Consider the following 22,714-nt stretch of genomic DNA (forward strand, 5'->3'; position numbering starts at 1 on the left):
AAGACTGCAATATCAGTCTTAGATCTGTGTGTAACCGAAGCATCGGCTCAGACTATTGTTTGAGTAACGGCCAAAGAGAAACTGTAAGTAATGCCTGTCAAATGATAGATCCATTAAAACCCATTTCCTCTGTTAAATGCTATGGGCTAAATGGAAGTGATAAAAGAAAGGCAGCTTCTTTGAGTGCTTTTATTGAGCCAAAGGCTCTTCAGGTTTTCTTTCCAGCTCCTCTACACTAAAGTGTTCACATGTGCCCTGGTAAAGCCCATTAGTGTCTATTTCTTTCTTTCTTCACTTAGAATATTTAATCTGAGGGTGAGTTTAAAAGTACAACTGTATTAAAGAACATTTACATGGTTATAAAGGATTTACATACTGTCATTTGGAAATCAGCAATGACTGACCTTAAGATTTTGCATCTATCGACAGTACAAACAGCTAGAAGAATATACATTCAGTTTATATTACTTAAATTCAAATCACTCCAGTCTTGTCTAAACACTACATCTGAAAATGCTTAGGTTTTTAGGAGTAAAAAATAAAACAAAACATGCATTGTGTAACAAAATCATCTGTAGATCCGAAATGATTTTTCATAAGCATTTCGATGTTGGTCCAAGTGTTTGGAGGCCATATAATTTCTGCATCCAGTTTTTATACCAACGCATTGCTCTCAATAGCTGCATTAAGGCAGATGATTGGAAGACGTCATGGAACATCAATCATTCTGTCAGACTACTCGTTAATATGTTAGTTAAAAGACAACAGCTGCTGTGCCACAAGAGCACATTAGTAGCATTTTAAAATGTATAGGAACACAGAATGAATATTTACAGAACTATATACACAAACACAGCACACAAATATTAGGGGACCCTTGGCATGGCAGCAATATGTGCAGTGAAAAGAGAGAATATGGCATGCAAGCAGGCCCTTGAGAGCTGATTGGTCCAGTATGGAGGAGCATGAAACTAAATTCAAATGACAGATGCATAGAGATTCAAAGGCAAACCAAGCATCTGAATTAAATGAGAGAAAGAAGACAATCGTAAAGCAACTAACCATGAAATATTAAGCCTGAATGTGGAATAGTTTGAAAATACAAAGCGATTTTATCTGTAACATTCAAATGCATTAACTTTTTACAAAGTGGGAATCCTATTTGGTCATTTTTCCCCCCTGTATTTTTGTTGCTCTTAGAGCGCATGCTGTCTTTAACACAGAAAGAGCTGGAAAACTCACCAATGAGATGCTCTCATCAGATTTACTCAAAAAAAAAAAAAAAAAAAAAAAAAAAAAATGAACCTTCATATATGTATATACAGAAGCCACTGAGAAATATAAGTTGTCTGCTTATCTCTGACACACACTCCGTCACAGCATAGTGCCTTTTGAGATAAGTGTACTGGAGCGCTAGCAGCCATTAGTCCGACTCACACCAGTTCAGAGAGAACCAAGAAGTTTAAAGGCCTATATAAATAAAGATCTATGCTAATAGAGATTTATGCAACATAGCCTCCAACGATACTATAAACTGGTGCCAACTGTGTAATGTGTTTTTTCCTCCCAGCACTAGCTAGGAAGAGAAAACTAAAGAGTTCGTGCATCCTGCTTGCTCTGTTTGAAATGTTTAAGAGCGAACAAAGAGTGTGACTGAGATACTAACATCACTTTTCGAAGAATTTTGTTGTTAAAATTGGTTTTAGCAGCATTTCCTGTGCAAGAGAAAGAGCCACTGAAACTCCTCGCTCAGTGGCTTTCCTTCATTCTTTCTGTCTCTCACTCACTTTTAAAACATATTTCATTGTGCTGAGGCCCTGGAGTTCTTTCCGAAAACCCCCATCATACCAGCGCTCAGAAGCTCCCCTCATCTCTTTTCGAGGTTCTGCGTCCATCTCTTGTTTAAATGCTCTGCTCTTGTGTCGTCACTCGTCGCTCTGCTCTTACTGGAAAAAAATAAATAAATAAAAATAAATTAAAAAAAAAAGCATTTGGGCTTTAATAAAACAAAATTTGGGGATCAGAATGAAATTATTTTAGTCACATATATAAATTTGTTCGTTTAAAACTTACAAAACAAATGTCCGTTTCTGGGATGATGTCTTTGAGAGAAACAGCGTCTTCGTTACTTAACTGCTCATCTAAGCATTCGGCTCCAGTGCTGAAGTACACAGAACATATTAACATTTTGTCTTTATATACACACCCTGAAAAAGTTCTGTGATTGGTAAGATTTTCATGTTTCAAAAAAGCACAGTAAAAACATTCATATATTCATACATGTTTTACATTTGAATATATTTTAAAATGCGATTTATTCCTGTGATGGCAAAGCTGAATTTTCAGTATTACTCCAGTCTTCATGCTCCTTTTGAAATCACTCTGATATGATTTACAAATCCTTGGGAACTTTTGGAATAACGCAAGTACACAACAGCATGAAATATATCACACCGCGCAAGTGGTTTTGGATTTTTCTATTACAAAGATCTTCCATATTGTGCGTTTTAATAAATAGGAATTTTAAAATATATTCATTTGAAAGACACTTTAAAAGTTTTTACTGTCAGTTCTGATCGAATTAATGCATCCTTGCTGAATAAAAGTATTAAGTTCTTTAAAAAGAATGTTTCTTAGATGGTTTAATCATGAGAGGTGGTGAGATGAGAAGTGTGTGTTAAGTCTCACCTGAGAGGGGCGCTGTTGTCAGGCTCAGTGACTGCAGATTTGTGTACCTCCACCCCTACCGACCTGTCAGTGAGCCGGCATAATTATACGTGGGAAGAAAGACTGCAATAAACTACACAGAAACAGAGAAACAGTGACAGATTAAGATGATGTGCGGAGGTACCTTTGAGGAGGGGAAGATGATGTCCTTCCTGTGCTGCCAGGTAAGGAGCTGGGCAGATTTGTTGTAGCAAACTCACTGGAGCTTCCAGCCAAAGGATCGGTTTGTGGAAGCAGGTCCGGTCTGTCAGACTGCATGCCTGAGAACAACAATCACACAGGGAGTTAACACCTTGATTTATGCTCCAAAGAAAGTGCACGATAAAAGCCGATTCACAGATGAATGTCATACATAAGAATATTTGAAAACAATGAATCACTCTCAACTCATCAAATAAAGTCAAAACATTTTACAATGATGTCTGCCGTTTAAAATTTGATATAAGGTTAGGATGATTTATTGCAGCATTCCAGCTATTGTTTAAAGAATTTTTTATTTTTTTTTAACTGGGGATGATGTAAATCGTTTGGGTTGCATTCCTCACCACTGTCTCCTTCTGCTTCGGTCTGGTTAAGGTGAGTACGGTACACCAGTCTGGCATCAGCGACTGTCTGTCCGCCGGGAGCAGAAGCAGAGCTTCCCATCGGAAGCCGTCTCACAACACTCGAACCGCCACTACGACTCTTCTTTGAGGGAGATGATTTTACTGGGAACGAACAGAGGGTTAGGATGTAGACATCACAAAAATCTTAAAAACTAGGGCTGTCAGTTAAACGTGGTAACTTAATTAGTTATGACAAAAAACGTGATTAAAATATTTGAACACAGTTAACCTACTGGGCCCCAAGAGAGCCATTCAATTCATTCCTGCCATTTGAACGAATCGAATGAAGACATTTACCACCACCTGCTACAAGATTTAGTAAATAATAATATTAAAAATAAAAAAAAAACATTAAAGGGATAGTTCGCCCAGAAAATTTAAAATCTGTCATCATTTACTCACCCTCATGTCATTTCAAACCTTTCTTTTGTGGAACTTAAAAGCTGTTTTGGTTACCAATGACTTTCATTGTGTGAACAAAAATTACTGAGATGTTTCTCAATTTATCTTCTTTCATGTTCCATATTTTATGTTAGGCTGTTATGTGTACATTTTGTTTAATCAAATAAAATTGTTACAAAAGAATTTATAATGTCTTCTTGACACTTTCTCATTTAAAGGCAGGGTAGGTAAAAAAAAATGTATAAAAAACTTTTTTTCCAAATTTGTTTAAACTTTATTTATATATCAATACATAATTAAAATGTAAGTACTCTGAAAAAGAAAGTATAAAAATCGAGTGACTGTAGACCTCTCACGACTGTTTTAAAGACAGCTCATTATTTCCATTCACTCCACCCCCTCCCTTCTGGGCTCCTTCCAAAGCCTCTACTACGGCTCGCTAAGTAATGTTATGTTAGCTATATTACGCAGCTACGTGTGCTAATGACACATGCTTCATGAAAAAAATGTGTATGATCAAAATACAAAAAGAAAGATTTACCTGTCCAGCAGAAATAAAGCCATCAAGGAGTCACTTTTCAGCCCCTTGAGTTCCCTCAGTTCTCGCCATCGCTGGAAAGCCACGCCGATATAATCTCGCGTTTTATTTCTTTGTTTATCCAAAGACTTTTTGTTCATTGCCTTTTCTTGTACTGTTACTGTCTTCCTTTTTTGCCTGGTTTGCCTTCACTAACTGCGTAGGCTGGTACTGTGAAATTTGCTTGCTGTTTCTCTGCCATTGTTTTGGTAGTATTCCTAGGATCCGTGCCTGTTGAATTCCTCAAATCAAACGTGCACGCGCAAGTGGGCAGGTCATGTGTGGCAAAAGGGTGGTTGCCATGGTTGCGAGAGAGTGACAGTCGCCTAAGCCAATCCTATGTTTCGTCCCGAAATGGAAATAATGAGCTGTGTTTAATACAGAATAAACGGTCTAGAGTCACTCGATTTTTATACTCTTTTTATCAGAGTACTTACATTTTAATTGTGCATTGATATATATAGAAAGTTTAAACAAATTTGGAAGAAAGTTGTTTATACATGTACAACCCGAATTCCGGAAAAGTTGGGACGTTTTTTAAATTTTAATAAAATGAAAACTAAAAGACTTTCAAATCACATGAGCCAATATTTTATTCACAATAGAACATAGATAACATAGCAAATGTTTAAACTGAGAAAGTTTACAATTTTATGCACAAAATGAGCTCATTTCTATTTTGATTTCTGCTACAGGTCTCAAAATAGTTGGGACAGGGCATGTTTACCATGGTGTAGCATCTCCTTTTCTTTTCAAAACAGTTTGAAGACGTCTGGGCATTGAGGCTATGAGTTGCTGGAGTTTTGCTGTTGGAATTTGGTCCCATTCTTGCCTTATATAGATTTCCAGCTGCTGAAGAGTTCGTGGTCGTCTTTGACGTATTTTTCGTTTAATGATGCGCCAAATGTTCTCTATAGGTGAAAGATCTGGACTGCAGGCAGGCCAGGTTAGCACCCGGACTCTTCTACGACGAAGCCATGCTGTTGTTATAGCTGCAGTATGTGGTTTTGCATTGTCCTGCTGAAATAAACAAGGCCTTCCCTGAAATAGACGTTGTTTGGAGGGAAGCATATGTTGCTCTAAATCCTTTATATACCTTTCAGCATTCACAGAGCCTTCCAAAACATGCAAGCTGCCCATACCGTATGCACTTATGCACCCCCATACCATCAGAGATGCTGGCTTTTGAACTGAACGCTGATAACATGCTGGAAGGTCTCCCTCCTCTTTAGCCCGGAGGACACGGCGTCCGTGATTTCCAACAAGAATGTCAAATTTGGACTCGTCTGACCATAAAACACTATTCCACTTTGAAATAGTCCATTTTAAATGAGCCTTGGCCCACAGGACACGACGGCGCTTCTGGACCATGTTCACATATGGCTTCCTTTTTGCATGATAGAGCTTTAGTTGGCATCTGCTGATGGCACGGCGGATTGTGTTTACCGACAGTGGTTTCTGAAAGTATTCCTGGGCCCATTTAGTAATGTCATTGACACAATCATGCCGATGAGTGATGCAGTGTCGTCTGAGAGCCCGAAGACCACGGGCATCCAATAAAGGTCTCCGGCCTTGTCCCTTACGCACAGAGATTTCTCCAGTTTCTCTGAATCTTTTGATGATGTTATGCACTGTAGATGATGAGATTTGCAAAGCCTTTGCAATTTGACGTTGAGGAACATTGTTTTTAAAGTTTTCCACAATTTTTTTACGCAGTCTTTCACAGATTGGAGAGCCTCTGCCCATCTTTACTTCTGAGAGACTCTGCTTCTCTAAGACAAAGCTTTTATAGCTAATCATGTTACAGACCTGATATCAATTAACTTAATTAATCACTAGATGTTCTCCCAGCTGAATCTTTTCAAAACTGCTTGCTTTTTTAGCCATTTGTTGCCCCCGTGCCAACTTTTTTGAGACCTGTAGCAGGCATTAAATTTTAAATGAGCTAATTAAGTGGATAAAAGTGTAAAATTTCTCAGTTTAAACATTTGCTACGTTATCTATGTTCTATTGTGAATAAAATATTGGCTCATGTGATTTGAAATTCCTTTAGTTTTCATTTTATTAAAATTTAAAAAACGTCCCAACTTTTCCGGAATTCGGGTTGTATTCCCTACCCTGCCTTTAACACAATAATAACTTGAAATAATCTTTTGTGGGTATTTTCAAAGTCCAATGTATTTATTTTGTGATTAATTAGATAAACAATTTTAATCGACTGACAGCCCTTTTATTGTGGCCAGCCTAAGGCACACCTGTGCAATAATCATGCTGTCTAATCAGCATCTTGATATGCCACACCTGTGAGGTGGATGGATTATCTCGGTAAAGGAGAAGTGCTCACTAACACAGATTTAGACAGATTTGTGAACAATATTTGAGAGAAATATGCCTTTAGTGTACATAGAAAAAGTCTTAAATCTTTGAGATCAGCTCAAGAGAAATGGGGGCAAAAACAAAAGTTTTGTTTTTATAATTTTGTTAAGTGTTTATAAAACAATTGAGGATATGGATCACTTTTAGAATGTATTTCTGAACTTTTTGAAGCTTGAAAGTTTTGGTGGAATTTCGGACTCTCTTTTGATCTCTCAGGTTACAAAAATATCTTCATTTGTGTTTGGAACATGATTGAATCTCTTTGGATCAACATGAGAGTGTGTAATTGATGACTGAATTAAACTGTCCCTCACTGGAAAAGCTGAGGTTTTATGAACTTACATGCTTTCTTAAAAACTGTGTGGCACATGAAATGCTGGAATCGCTCAGCGTAGAATCCAGGCCGATGTACAGAGACTGTGTCCTACAATGTAAATGAGAAAAAATGCTATTCATCTCATATATTAGCAAATAAGTGTAAAAAAAAAAAAAAAAAAAAAAACTAATGCTTGCTTTTTACCCCATCGTGAACCAAGGCCTTCCAGGAATGCTCAATTTTTTTAATGAATCTGAAGGAAGAACAAAAGGAGAGATATTAATGATGGTCACAAACATGTAAACACTCAACGGTTGACTGTGAGTAGTCACCTGTATGACTGTAATATGTCAATGATCCCAATATAAACAAGTATTCTCTCTCCTTTACTGTTGCGTGCAGGGATTCCTCCCCATCTACGGACAGAACATGAAATTGGATGTGTTAAATATGACCATATACTGCGGCCAAATGTAGAAAACATACAAGGGCAGACAGAATAGGTATACAGATGAACTGCATGGTTCCATCGAAAATCAAACAAATAAATAAGTGGGTGAAAAATAAGATGTTGACTAACTGGTCTTCTGTTTCCAGGGCTCCTTTTCCTTTGGCCTCTCCCTGTATGGACTCCATAGCGGTGCTGTAGAGAGCTTTCTGAGCCTGTGGCCTCCGGTGGTCTGGTGTCACAGCCCCTTCGGACCCCCCACCCTCTACTATCCCTGCTCGCTCACGACATGCCTGATCTGCGTTATGGATCCCCACCAACAGACTGTAGTCCATAATCTTAAAGCTCTGCAGTAGCTGTCAAGTACAGAGATAGATAAGCAGAAAATACCTTGCATTTGACAAAATTCAATATGTTTATATGTGTTTTTGTACATATTTGCCCCAAAATGGTTTAAATGGTTATTAAGGACACATGATGCATCTTTTTAAACTACTGCAGCCAGAAAGTTTTTCAAAAAATAACATCTAGTTTAAAAGGATTCATTTATATGCCCCAATTAAACTATACACAGTAATAAAATGCAACATTTAACTTATATGTTACTAATAAAACAATTTAATACATGGATGAAGAACAAATAGAGATCTTTCGCATACTTAATGGTCAATCATAAAGTGCAACAAAATCCCTGCAATCAAATAACAGTTACTGTTTTTAATAAATATTCAAAGCCTTTATAGACTTTAAATGTATATCTTATACATTTGTAAATCTATGTATATCTTATATAAATGTATATCTTATATAAATGTAAATCTTTATATATAAAATGTATGGTATATTGTGAATATTCACTATACATTACACTAATCAACATCATACTAATAATGGATTCTGGATTTCAAACTAGCATGCAATAACACTCAAACACAAGCATGCATGCTCACCAGGCAGTCACGCTGGATGGTTTTGGAGAGGGCGTTGTAGTTGTCTGGTTCTAGCTGGATGCCCTCGGGCATATCCTGGATGAAATCCAGATCTTTGAAAGTGGGGACCCTCTTCTCTCTCTCTTTAGGGGAGGCACGCCGCTTGCACGTGGAGCCCTTCAGGTCGTATTTGAGGTGCATAGGCACACTGCAGGGCAACAGGTTATTCATTACAACGATACGGATGTTCTTTCCACCAGCCTGCACGCAATACAAGCCGTAAAACTTTGGGAGCAGCGTTCTCTTGTTCTGATTCAGATTCTGAGGACAGAAGGAAAAGAGAATAGACAGACAAATTCTGTAATAGCAATCTGAGTTGCAACAATTTGACTTCGAATGTAATAGTTTCTGATTGAGATGAAAAAGAACTAATTCTAGACATAAGTATCTAAAGTAAACCTCACCATGAAATACCCGGGCAGTAGCTTCTGCAGGAACTCTGCCTCTTTGTGCTGCACTGTTTTAATAATAAACTCATCATCGCTTGTCACATAAAATATCGATCCACTCGCTCCAGGGTTGGAGAGTTCGATCAAAGGATCGTTACACAGAGAGTACTGCAGACAGAAAGAAACCACAAAAATACATCAGGGGTATCCCTTAGGAGAATGAAGAAATAAAATCACATGTTACATTTGAACTTTTCTCTTGTCTCGAGTGTCACATGATCCTTCAGAAATCATATTAATATGCTGATTTGATGCTCAACAAACATTTCTTATGTTCACAGTTGAAAATGGTTGTGCTGCTAATTTTTGTGTAGAACACAAACAGGGCTTTTAACTGGCACTTTAATTTAAATAAAAATAAAAGGATTAATTTCTTTAAAAAATATCTTGCTGATATATGTATATAGAGAGTGCACAAAAATGATTCATCCATTTAACCGTCATCATTTTCTATCAGCAATACATATTTAAATAATATTTAATGTATATTTAATCATACCGTAAACTTTATGTAAAGATTTTACATAAACTTTTTTTAATGGGGTCAATATAAAACCGATAGTTCCAGTCCTTGATTCTGATTGGTTGAGCCGCATTCTAAGCTGTTGTAAATTACTCTACAAACATACAGCTCTTTTCTTTCTGCGTCTGTAAAACCACAACTGTTTTTAAGGAACTACATTTTTGGCACACATAAACAATGTTTTTATTAATATCATTACATTTTTGTTTTTTTGTGAAACCTTGCTACGTATATAGAATAACCATTTTATAAAAGCAATAACCCCTGTGAAGTCATGGTTTACAGGGAATTTATAACAGCTACAGTCGGTTTTATACTCTGCTCCACATTGTACTATAGCTGTTACAAAAATGTTATAAAAAAAGGCTTCTTGGGACTTTCTGCTTTATTATATGAAACATAAAGATGCTAGTGTGTTGGTGGTTCAGCTAACCAGATAATCGTCAGGTCGAATGCCAAAGAGCTCCCTGAAATATCGGAAGGCGATCGGGGCGTAGGTCTTAAACCTGAAGTCACCATGGTGATGCGCTGGGGTCAAATTACTTCCTTCACTGCAGGAGGTAAAAACAGAGACAGGGTTATGAGTTTCTGTTTTATTACAATTTTATTTATTTATTTATATAAAATGGCCAAAGACACTGATATGGTTGGAATCTCATTTGTTTAAAGACACAGAGACTTAACAACAGTCAGCACACCAATTTAAATCTATTTGAATGGCCATAAATATATTTAAATATATCTACAGAACACGATTGAGTATTTCTGGGAAATATATACACAGGTGAGATATGTTTTCGTACACACCTGGGGAAGAAGATGCTTTCTACTACATAGAAGTCCTGCATGAGAACATCTCTCTCTGCTTTCTGACTGAGGCTGCCCACAGTGTGTGTGATACCCAGCTGGATGGCACCTTTGAGGGCGGATGAGGTCGTCTACAGGTATATAAAGAGTACACGTGAGAAATGAGTGCAAACAGAGAGCAAAGACGGGAAACACTAGATACGCATCACAATGATTGTTTTAAATAACCTACAAATGAGCTGTTATGTAGGTGGTGTGGGAAGATAATGCATTTTATAATAAAACTGTAATTTCCAGTAAAACAAATGCTGGTAGTGGAAGATATAGTTAAAAAAATGTTCTTGATATTTTACACTCTTGACAATAATTAATATGTGTATTTATTCTAAATATTTAACCCCTTAACTGTCACTCACATTTTTTGAACACAGACTTTATAGTGCATGATCCAAACTTAATTTTTATAATTCATGAATGAAAACATTTTGTAACATGATATTGATGTAATATTTACATTGTAATGCAATGTCTGATTTTAAAATGGGTTTTAAAGGATGAATTTTGAGATTTTAAAATTTCAGTTGATATATAATTTCTGATGATTTCTAAAATGTGATAGAGAAAAAGGCAATGAAAAAGTCTTTTTTTAAACAAAGGTCAGAACTCCTGTTATAATGTAGATTTTTGAGGGTGCACTCGTCATAAATTAATCTATTACTTGCATAATTTTTAACAAAAAACATTGGTAAAATATATATTCGAGTCTTAAACCTTTCCAATGATATATAGTTTGTCAAGATTAAGATTAAATTTAAATCCAACAACTAAAATCCTAAAAACAAAAATATATATTTTATGTATCATTTATGCAAAGAAATGCAAATGCGCAGCAAAATACAACATTTAAAAAAAATTACTCTTAAAAAAAGTTAGATTGTTTTGTAGGTTCATGAAAAGGAATGAAACTTTTCAACTTTAAAACATTTTTGCTACTAAAGTTAAAATAAGAGACAGAAATAGATATTAATGCTTTTATTATAAGGATGCATCATGAAACTACTCTATGAAAAAAACTCTGTCCAGGAAATGTAATGGGCAAATAGAAAGAACCTTAAAATCACTGATTAAAATTTTACATCAACATTTCAGAACATCATATCTCTTTTTCCTTTCCACCTCCACCCTTTGTTCTGTTCCTCTTTTTTTTTTACAGGTTCCTCTTTTAAAAAAAGTTTTCTTCTCTTGCCTTTTCTCTGTTATCAGATGACACATTATTACATTATTATTATTATTATATCATGATATTTTACACTGTCCAGGCAATATTGTATAATATACAATCGATATTATATTGCGATAAGAGTAAAAAAAATTACAGCCAAAATATTTTAAACTTATATAGCTAGACAAAGTGAGGGATTGGACAAAGACCTGAAAAGTTGTTTTTTTTGTGCCATTGTTTTTAAAAATAATGGATTTGGAGATGGGAGGATTCCGCCCGACAGCGACGATTTGTAATAAAAGTGTCTGCTAAATAACAAAATGTTAATATAATGTAAATGTAAATAACAAAACTAAATTTGATAATAAACCCCAAATCAAATAACACAAATAAAAGAAAGCTCTTCAATTAAACAAATTAAGGCTTTGTCTGTGCTCTTTTCATTTAAAATTAGAGGTAATACTGCATTTTAATCATGATCCAAATAAAAATGCTGCATACATGTAATACTAGCAGTTTTTAATCTAAATTATATTGTATAATTGGTTTGACTTCAGTTTTGTGAAACTATGCATAAAAAATATTTGCATGAAACAGCGAATGAGCTGAATGAGATGCAGATTCACTCTCTGCCAGCAGGTGGTGCTTAAAGCGTTTCCTTGGTTTCTGCTGTAAACAAAGCAGCGCTGCACTTATGAATTTTAATATGCATTATACAGAGGCTGGATGAAAAAAAATACCATCTAAACTTTTCTAAAGACAGTAATTTTCCCTCAGGCATACATTCATATAAGCTCCGACCCCTAATTAAATCACAATTTGATTTAGCATCTCAAGTGAGTGAGTGAAGTGACATTCAGCCAAGTATGGTGACCCATACTCAGAATTTGTGCTCTGCATTTAACCCATCCGAAATGCACACACACAGAGCAGTGAACACACACACACACTGTGAACACACACCCGGAGCAGTGGGCAGCCATTTATGCTGCGGCGCCCGGGGAGCAGTTGGGGGTTCGATGCCTTGCTCAAGGGCACCTAAGTCGTGGTATTGAAGGTGGAGAGAGAACTGTACATGCACTCCCCCCACCCACAATTCCTGCCGGCCCGGGACTCGAACTCACAACCTTTCGATTGGGAGTCCGACTCTCTAACCATTAGGCCACGACTTCGACTTCAACTGATTTGAATCATCAGAGGTTTATTTTGCTAAATAATCTGCTGACTGTACACTATCCCTCAGTTTGGGAACCACTGGAGTAGGCGATTTGCGCTCTATTAGTTTGGTCTGTTACAATGGTCTATGTGTTTGATTACTAATGCCTGTGTAGTATGGCGTTCCACACAGAGGACAAAAACGTTCAGCCTGGTCTCTTTATTGTCATTTGTGTAAAAATTTGCAAAGCGTACCAAACAAAATAACTGCAAAAGAATTCATGGATATATAATGGTATCCACGGTATAGCAAAATCCATATCATGGAGCAAAGTAATACCAGTGGTCACGTTCATACCGGTAAAGCGCCCACCCCTACTGCAAGCTGACCTTTTTGTAAGTTGTTTCTCCTTTGGGGTCAACTCCTCGGTGACCGATGGTCTTCTTCATACTCTGAGATGATCCCGGCCCCTATTTAGAGAGACAGCGACTTAAATGAGTGACAGAGAAAAATGGTGAACAGAAAAAAAACCCATCTGGTTTCACATTAATAGAAAGGATTCAATAGGCTTCAATGCGGTCCAGGTTTAACTTTCTGTTTCCTTGAGTCAAACACAGTCACACACATTCCTGTCCGACTGTTCATCCTCTCACTGCCTTGATGATACATGTGAATCTTCAGTTGACAATGAGAGCTGTGTGTGTGTCTATGTCAATATTTGCCCTGTTCGAGTTCCTTCTCACATGACTGTTTGATCAACACAGGAACAGTAGGTCAAGCTTACTTCAGCCCGAAGGGCTCACATGCTCACATTCCTCTACCAATGTCCAGCAACTAAAATACACTCAGACTTCAGTGAAACTGTGGACACTGAGCTGATATTTTTACAAGTGCTTGTCTAACCGATCAGAAACTGAGATGAGAAAACAAGGGAAGGTTAAAATGTTTGCATGAAGCACTGAAAACCTAACTACAGAAACCAGTGAGAACCTGACATCTGTTTAGAGATAAAGTAAGAGCCGGTGCTATATTGTGCATAAATTCATGACTTAAGCCAAATGTTAACCATTCAGAGATCACTGGGTTTACTATACAGCATGGCATCAAATGCCTTTTCACTTAAAAAATGGTCACTAAACTGAAAAAAATGAACACCAATGATGAATTAACAAAAAAAACTGATGCTACAAACGACTACTTAAAAAAATATATATTTATATAATCTTGCTACTGAATTGTCATTATGCAAACAGTGTAATATTGGGTATAATTCCAGAACAAATCATTATAAGTTATTTTGATGAATCTACAAAAGATTAACTATTCCACTTATCAGGTGTAAGTTATGATGTCTACATTGTTTGTGTATGCATTTTGAATATGTGCTTCCCTTACAGTTAAGTCATTCCGACATAAATAGATTAAAGCCAGTAAAGCTATAAAAAAAATGTAATAAAATAAAAACAGTAACATGATTTAATGGAAAAACATGATGATGTGACGAAATGAACAAAACTGCAGTAACCACATTTAGAATTTAAATAGCTGTTAAGAAATAAGTTCTATGAATTACACAAACTGGTTTTGTGTAGTCTAACAGGAGATCAGTCTTACCTCCGTCATGGTCATCTTTCGAACTTCGCTGGACCCTTTAAAGTTGGAGAGAGAAAGAAGAAGAAAAAAAATGTCATAGTTGGGAATGAAAGTTTTAGTTTTTACTGGATATTTTCATATTGATTAGTGGATTTGTCATTTAGGTGAGCTATCTATTAGTCACTTTTAAGTATACACTATGGTTCAAAAGTTTGAAGTCAAATGAAAGATGCAATAAATTCATCAATTCATCAAAGTGAAATTTTTGATGCTTTTAAAAATTTATATTTGAAATATAAGCAGTTTTTTTTAGAACAACTCCACATTTATCAACAAATCCTGAAAAAAATATCACGAATTCAGGAATCATGATACACTAAATGTTTTCAACATTAATAATAATAATAATAATAGGAATTGTTCCTTGAGTGCCAAATCAGTACATTAGAATGATCTCTGAAGGATCATGTGACAAAGACTTAAAACTTATTTTGAATTGTAATGATATTTCACAACATTATTGTTTTTACAGCACTGTTTTACAGATCAAACAATTGCACGCTAGACAAAAAAAATCTTGCCAACCCCAAACTTTTAAATGATAGTGTATGTAGCCTTGTACATCCTGAAACACTAAATACTCGAAAACGCCTCTGGTCTCACATTCAAAATTTAATCTCTTCTCCACTAGAAAAAAACAAAGGTAAAGTTGTTGCAACCGGACAAGGTCACAGGGGGCAAAATCTGTCATGACACCAGGGGTGCGAGACGATTAACAGACTGTCACAGCAGATGCTTTGTGGATGCTTCATTCAATAAACCACACAGAACACAGTCTAAAACACCCAGAGGACTCAAATTCATATTTTTATAATGGCAATGCTGTTTTGCATTTGATTCTGAATGATCACGTCTTCAGGTGAGACAGAAGTTATACAACACTGCCTATTGTCAAAACAAACAGACTGAGATAGTCATAGTGACTTCTACCCTGCCAAGAGTTTGATATTAATACACACAATCAAGATTAGATTAGAATCCAACCTCATATTAACTTAATATAAATTTAATTTATCTTAAATTAATAGACAGGACAAAAAGTTAGCACGGTTTTATTGACCCATTTGTCAAAATTAGGATTACAGCAAATAGGCTGCACCTGGACGAGTCAATATTGTTGTTTTATCATATTATCAGTCAAAGCTCTTTGCCTCATGATGACTACTGGCACCACTTTCATCTTGGGTGGAGAAACATTTCTGTGGTATCATGATCATCTCTTTGGTACAGATGCGACATATTTGCCGTTGCTGATAAGTTTACGTAACCGCATAAAGAACGCATGGATGGTAACCCATTTTTTACATGCTTTCCCAGACAACCAAATTCTTGCAATAGCAATGGATATTTTAAGTTTGAGTGAGGACAGATAAAGATTATTTCAATGGCTAGCAGATCAAGACACATGAAAGGACTTGTGATATTGTCACACAAGTCAAGGTTGAACAAAACGAGAAATGTTCAAAAGAGACAGCATTTAACTGCTTACCTTGCAATCTCACCATGACGCAGACCAATTAGCATAAAAACCGGTAGCTACAACATGGCACACAAGTACAAGTACACACTGTACAGTTTCAGGAATGACAACTGCATTTAAATAGGGGAATGAATTGTAATAATCAACACAATTTTAATCAAAGCAAAGTAATGCAGTCTCATGAGTTTGGTGCTATTTTTGACAAAAGTAATGCTACAGTGACCAAAGACGTATTTTCCATTTTTAAAAGCAAGATCTGGCAACATCGAGTAAAGACAAACCTCCTCTCTTGTAATTTCTTGAATCCACAACTCTTATGCTTTTACGTCATTAACAACTAGCCGTTCATTTCAGTTCTGTACACCATGCAGAATTTCTGCAAATACATTTTCTGGGAGTGAATCTGGTTGCAGAATCCGAATGCCACTCCCATAAATTACTGAACTGTGTGTGTGTGCACAGAACAGGATTAAGCACAAAAAGGTGAACTGACAATCAAATTTAACCCCAACTCATTTCAATTATTATTTAGTTAATCATCGCAATCTCAAGAGTGAGTTTTGTTCTGTACATGCACAAAACGATAAATTAGGGATTCACTACCTTATTTGAGTTTGGCTGTCACTTCTGAAAGACATGTACTTTGACTGTGTTAAGCCTTATAATGTCCAGGAACTGTTATATATTTACTTGTTCCCACAGATTGCTGGACCGTTTCATCATCAGTCTGAAATATCAGTTCCTATTCCCATCTGCCTTAATTACACAAATAGAGTCACAGTTACAGCTTTCACTTCCCCCAGTAAACAAGCTTAACTCGCCACTGCAAACGAGACCATGCAAGAGATAAGCCATTTTGGTTAATTGTTACTCAGAGTCTCTAAATCACACAGCACAACAGAGCCATGCATATACCTCTCTGAGAGGCCAGCAGCCTCCAAAACGGAGTCCTTAGATCTGTAGGGGTAAAACAGTTATTTTAATTGGGACGAAACTGTCAGCACTTAGACCAGTGTGTGCTAAAATTATCTCTCTGAGTGGTGGAGAAGCTGGATGGGTGTTCATTTGGATGGGTATTAGTTGTTTTTTTGGATGGGTGAGTGTGAGTGCTTGTTGTTTGATTGGGGGTTTGTTTGTTTGGACAGATGGGTGGGCATTTGTTGCTTGTTTGGATGGGTTTTTCTTGATTGTTTTAATGGGCGAGTATTTGATAATTTTTTGGATGGGTATTTGTTAGGGCTAGGCAATATGGGCAAAAATTCATTTCTCTGTATTTTTGTATTTGGATTTGAAAAAAATATGAATTTAATATATATATATATATATATATATATATATATATACAGACAGTACTGTGCAGAAGTCTTTTCACCAACAAAGTGACTGTAGTAAATATCAGTTTATTTTTGCCATTAATTGTAATGGTAACACTTTAGAATAATGGTCCATTAGTTAATGTTAGTTAACTACTTTAGTTAACATGATCTAAGCAAGAACAATCTTTCTTCAGCATTTATTAATCTAAGTTAATGGTAATTTCTACATTTACTAATGTATTATTCAAATCAAAAGTTGTGATTGTTAACATTAGTTAATGCACTCTGAATTAGCATTAACTAACAATGAATAACTATATTTTCATTAACTTACATTAACAAAGATTAATAAATACAGTAATAAATGTATTGTTCATGTTAATTAATATATGAACTAACATTAACTAATGGACCATTATTCTAAAGCGTTACCATTGTAATAATCTAGTGAGATTTTTGTTTGCACAAGGAGTCTGACAGCAACCAGGTCTCCACACAGAGATCTTTTCTCACCATCATCAGTCTGTCTGGAAAAACATGAAGAAACAGAACAAACTGAAACAGAAGTCTCAATCCAGAAGAACTGTGCCACTAGGTGCGTTAACATGGACACTTTTTGCTTCCATCGGAATTAATTCATTCCGATTGACGAATCCGAACGTAGTGTTTACATGAATTCTGAATAAAGTGATCGGGTTGATATGCGCGTTTACATGTCACAAGCTTCTGATCAGATTTACTCTTTTGACATGCGCACACTGCATGAATATACAGAGTTTCCCGCTGCTGTTGCATACTGTTTTAAAAAGCACACGTGATATTTATCTACTTTGGGTCCTAATTTGGCGACGACCAGCACATGAACTGTTGTGTTGCTAAACATTACGTGAAAAAAAAAAAAGATGTAAAAGTGCCCCTTCCTGCACCCAAAACTAAACTCATCTGTAGATGAGAGTTTTAAATGAGGGCTGATGGGACGTGGTCCTGTTCCACTACACATTCGCTGAGTGAAAGGGGACTTTTATAATGACAGGACACTTATTTATGACACTTTATTCACCAGGAAGAACAGCTCATTCCGTCATATGTCATTACGCTACTTCTACGTCACTGCGCATGCGCAGTACTTTCCAGTTTCGGTTTTCAATCTGATCAAGTGTTTACATGTCCTCTCACTCGGATTACAAAAGGAATAAACCACCCCTTACAATCCGATCACAATTTTTGTCGGATCTGGCCAATTCAATCCGATTGACGTGTTTACATGTGACTTTTTTTTTCTGATTGTGCTTCTAGTACTATTACGATCGGATTAGTAGTACTCCATGTAAATGCAGCTACTGTCTCCAAGACACTTCAATAAGCCTACTTGCAAAGCTACGTGAAAAAACAATGTGCAAGTGCACCTTGGACGAAAGCTTTAACGTATAGAGTGGTCACACCAACTGTGGATTTAATTAAGTTAATAGAAGTTAATTAATAAAATATATTTATCTATTTATTTTTGACAGCATCCCCACTTTTAAATTTTTACACAAATGAATAAAAATGAGTTGTTAAGCTATTTTGATTACCCCATTACAGTCACTTTAAATTCAGTGCTATCATAATAATCGACTTCCTTCCATGTTTAAAATTCTACATGTCACATTTATCGTCCAACTACAAATATTTCAGCAAAATGTATATTTTAGTCAGAATTTTTGTGCTCCTTTACTGAAGGCTTTGAAGTTTTAGCAGAGAATCCTCATGCACACCTGAGAGCAAAATGGATAGGTGCTTGTTGTTTGTTTGGGTGCTTGTTGTATGTCTGAATGGGTGGTCGTTTGGGTGGGTGTTTGTTGTGCGTTTGGATGTTTGTTTGTTGTTTGGATGGGTGTTTGTTTGTATAGGTGAGTGCTGGTTGTTTGGTTGGTTGGTTGGATGAGTGAGTGTTTGTTGTTTGTTTAGTAGAGCTGGGCAAAAGTTTTTTTAAATGACGTTGATTCTCAAAAACCATGTATCAATCTTTTTTTTTATTTCAGCAAAAATTTAAAAGAAGCTCTTATTAATGTGAATCTTTTCATTAGTCTTCTACATTAGATGTCACCCTCTTATTTACCTTGCGCAATGTCACAACAGAAAACCTGTCACTCATTCAGTGCTTATCATGGCGGAGATACTGTTAACAAGAACCAAGAACAAAGCGCGATTTGCAATGCTCAGGTTAAATTCTATAGTAATGCATTTGACATCACGCGTAAAGGTGCCATAATTTCCACAATGAATGAATGAATAGCGGATTGTGCAACGCACTGTTTTCATCCTCTGTCATCTCACTATGATGATATGAATAAACTGATTTCATCCACAGCTGCTCTGAGAGTCACTTCATTAGTGTTTTATTGTTTAATTTGACAAAACTACCATCATATCACATAAACAGCGGCTGCAAGTTCCTCACGGCACACCATCAAAATAAAAGTTTAGTTTAGTAACAGCTGCTCTATGTGAAATCACGCACCTGATGGAATTTACCGCTGATTAGAGAACCGGCTTTACTGACGAGATGCGCATAACGATCGGCCGATCGTGATCGGAGCAGCCCTAAAAAAATTATATTTAAAAAAATCCAGAATCGAATCGAGAGCTTGTAAATCGATTCAAATCAGAACATCTAAATCGATACCCAGCCCTATTGTTTAGATAGGTGTTTGTTGTCTGGATGGGTGAATGTTTGTTTGGCAGGGTGATTGTTTGTTGCTTGTCTGGATAGGTGGGAGTTTGTTTTTTTGGTTGAGTGGGTGTTTGTTTGGATGGGTGTTTGTTGTTTGTTTGGATGGCTGAGTTTTTGTTGTTTTTCTGGATGGGTGTTTGTTTGGTTGGGTGCTTCTTGTTTGTGTGGATGGGTGTTTCTTTTAGTGGGCATTTGTTGTTTGTTTAGATGAGTGTTTGTTTGGATGAGTGAGTGTTTTGGTTGTCTGGATAGGTGGGTGTTCGGATGAATGTTTTTTTGAATGGGTGAGTCTATATCTGGGTGTGCGGCTGTTGGGTTGTTTAACTTGTTTGTTTGGATGAGTGTGTGTTGGTTTGTCTGTTGGATGGGCAGATGCTGCAATTCATTACCTCAAAAAAAATAGTTAAGATAAAAAGTAAAAATAAAAAATAAAAAGATGGAAGAATGGGAAGATGGACAGATGGATGAGTGAGTACTGGATGGATGGATAGAAGGGTGGGTGGCCGGATATGTGGATTGATGAATGGGTACATGGATAGTTTAGTGCAAGGGCGGATGAATAAGTGTATAGACCACACAAACAGATGAATGTTTTCTCAGAGGAAAATTTAGAATGTCTCATAGTAATGACACATGAATTACACCAAAACTAAACAATTAAAATGGCATATTACAAAATTAAAACAAATAAAAATTTATAATTTCCTTCTTTAAAACAATTTTTTTTAACAATTGACTGGTTCTGTTTTGCATTACATCCTTAAACCATGAAGCAAGTGTAATGACCACTATGAGAGGACACATGGCTCATCTTTTGAGCTAGTCTATATTTAGGCTAAGCTTAAAAGGGTCGTATGATGCGATTTCAATGTTTCCTCTCTCTTTGGTGTTATAAGCTCTTGGTGCATAAAAAAAGATCTGTAAAGTTGCAAAGACTAAAGTCTCAAACCCAAAGAGTTATTCTTTATAAGAGTTAAGTCAACCACACCCTCCTAAAATGGCTTGTTCTAACACGCCCCCACATGTCAACATTTATTACATAAACTCATTTCATTACAACAAATTTACAAAATAATGTCCTTTTTAGCAACATCATATGACCCCTTTAAGAGATTCACTTGCTCTCAAGAGTGGTAGGGAACAAATCTACTCCTGCAAACACAAAAACAACACACACATTTGAGGTAATGAATTGCAGCAAGATGTTCTGCCTGTGAGATGGGATTTAAGATGTTCACCAGTCTGTCCCATTTCATCTGAGCTGGTTTTTGTTCCATTTTCACATTTATATTTAGAGCAGAAGAACAGCCCGGGCCATCATCTAGACAGTGCGCATGTCTCTGAGAGCACTAAAAATACTTCCAATAGAGTGCTAACTATGTCCTAATGTGGGTTACCCACACAATATACCATGATATTCTGAACTAACAGACAAAACCACCCAAACAATGACCACATAATGACTTTAGCACCTCATACAAGTGAAGTCAATCTCCCCTTCATTTCCCAAGGGATGTTATTTTTAATCAGCGGTCAATGAAGACAGACAGAGAGTCGAAGAGAATAACCACGCTCAGGACAAGCACTGTTAATGCCATTTACATCCAAATAACCAATTAGCTAACGCACAAACAGAAACAAGTGTTTCAAGTGTCAAAGGGATGAATGCATTACGACTTTGTCATGAGTTTTCTTACAAACAGTTGAAACAGATTAGCACTCAAACACAGTGAGTGTAATAATTATTAAGATTACATATTTAATCAGCACCAAGTGACTAAATAACTTTCAACTCCAAACTAGTGTTTGTGCTACACATCTTTTTTAAGAAAAATGTATTGTCCCTTACTCAATAATTATGGGTGCGACTGTGGAAGGTACTAGCAAACAAACTGATGTAAACCTGAGTATTTAACTAGCTTTGAGCTACTTATATAATATTAAAACATTTTAAATGTCGTTTTGTTTTTGTCTTAGAGAAAGGTGTTAATATTCCAAATATCATGTAAATTCTCATGACATTTACAATAATGGAACACTTAATGCTACCATGCTAAATAAAGATATGTGAACAGTTTGGATACAACTGACCAAACGCTATCAACTTTTATTTAAAAACAAATATGTAATAAAAAAAAATAAAAATATAAAGAAATTAGTGTGTTTTGCAGTTGTTGAAACTCGACAACAGGGAGAAATGTAACTTACGTTACAGAGAATGGCTCATTTAAATCCAAAACAAACCAATGTAATAGAAAACAATCCAAATTATTTTTAACCGAATTGTATTGTTAATCGAGGTTTTCTTTTTTATTTAAATATTAGCTCTGTTATTTGTTTGATATGTCTGGGCTAGTTAGCTTTTAGCACGTTAGCCACAGATCCACATCATCGATCTGGATTATTTCAGGAAAACCTTCACATCGTAGATCAACTAATTCAATACATCACGCAAACACATATCTAATACATTACATATACGTTATATTTACAAACTACCATCTATACTAGATTACATGTTTTTTGTCGTTGTAGAACAAAAGGCTTGATTGAAGCCAGTAAACACACTGAATCAATCCAGTGCTGGTAAAAACTGTGGATCCATGCCAACAGATTAACACGAAAACACACACACACGACTCCATATCCCTACAGAACCACGATGGTTTACCGTTCATTTACCTGGAGTGGCGGACGAGCCCGTGTCGGGTGGACCGGCGGACGCCATGTTGATCGGGGTTTACCGTCTGGACCCGATCCCTGACCGGAAGCAGACAGAGAGAGTAGTGTCCGGTTCCGCTCGGTCTGACTCTCTGCTGGCACCCTTTACTGACACTGTGACTAATAATACTACAAAAAGAGTTTGTAACAACTATCTACACAATCTGTCATTCGATATTTTATACGAACATCAAATTTATCCAAATGATAATTAATAATTCAAATTAATAC

The 22,714-nt window shown here is 36.3% G+C and overlaps 1 protein-coding gene across 2 annotated transcripts; it reads right to left on the minus strand.

Annotated features, from left to right (window-relative positions):
- Positions 1-1,416: 1,416 nt before the first annotated feature.
- pip5k1ab (phosphatidylinositol-4-phosphate 5-kinase, type I, alpha, b) lies at positions 1,417-22,570 on the minus strand. 2 transcript variants are annotated; one of them, XM_059567398.1, is made up of 16 exons: positions 22,445-22,570; positions 14,212-14,246; positions 12,987-13,067; positions 10,220-10,350; positions 9,846-9,963; positions 8,845-8,997; positions 8,402-8,701; positions 7,584-7,807; positions 7,336-7,419; positions 7,208-7,256; positions 7,030-7,111; positions 3,273-3,434; positions 2,852-2,987; positions 2,689-2,751; positions 2,070-2,161; positions 1,417-1,916 (listed from the first exon to the last, which is right to left on the minus strand). In XM_059567398.1, the coding sequence occupies exons 1-16, from the start codon at positions 22,488-22,490 to the stop codon at positions 1,903-1,905; spliced, it is 1,770 nt and encodes a 589-aa protein (XP_059423381.1). In that variant the 5' UTR covers positions 22,491-22,570; the 3' UTR covers positions 1,417-1,902. The 2 variants fall into 2 exon arrangements, with proteins under 2 accessions (XP_059423381.1, XP_059423382.1); XM_059567399.1 differs by lacking the exon at positions 1,417-1,916 and adding an exon at positions 1,928-1,946 and having other exon boundaries at positions 2,074-2,161.
- Positions 22,571-22,714: the final 144 nt, after the last annotated feature.

The sequence above is a fragment of the Carassius carassius genome, chromosome 15 (assembly GCF_963082965.1).
Source record: "Carassius carassius chromosome 15, fCarCar2.1, whole genome shotgun sequence".
Classification (NCBI taxonomy): Eukaryota; Metazoa; Chordata; class Actinopteri; order Cypriniformes; family Cyprinidae; genus Carassius; species Carassius carassius.

Bases quoted from the DNA above. Each gene is read 5' to 3' on its own strand.
- pip5k1ab (XM_059567398.1), bottom strand. From the start codon at position 22,490: ATGGCGTCCGCCGGTCCACCCGACACGGGCTCGTCCGCCACTCCAG. The intron at 14,247-22,444 runs GTAAATGAACGG...CCAACTTTAAAG, and splicing joins GGGCTCGTCCGCCACTCCAG to GGTCCAGCGAAGTTCGAAAG. The intron at 7,257-7,335 runs GTGACTACTCAC...TTCTTCCTTCAG, and splicing joins GACATATTACAGTCATACAG to ATTCATTAAAAAAATTGAGC.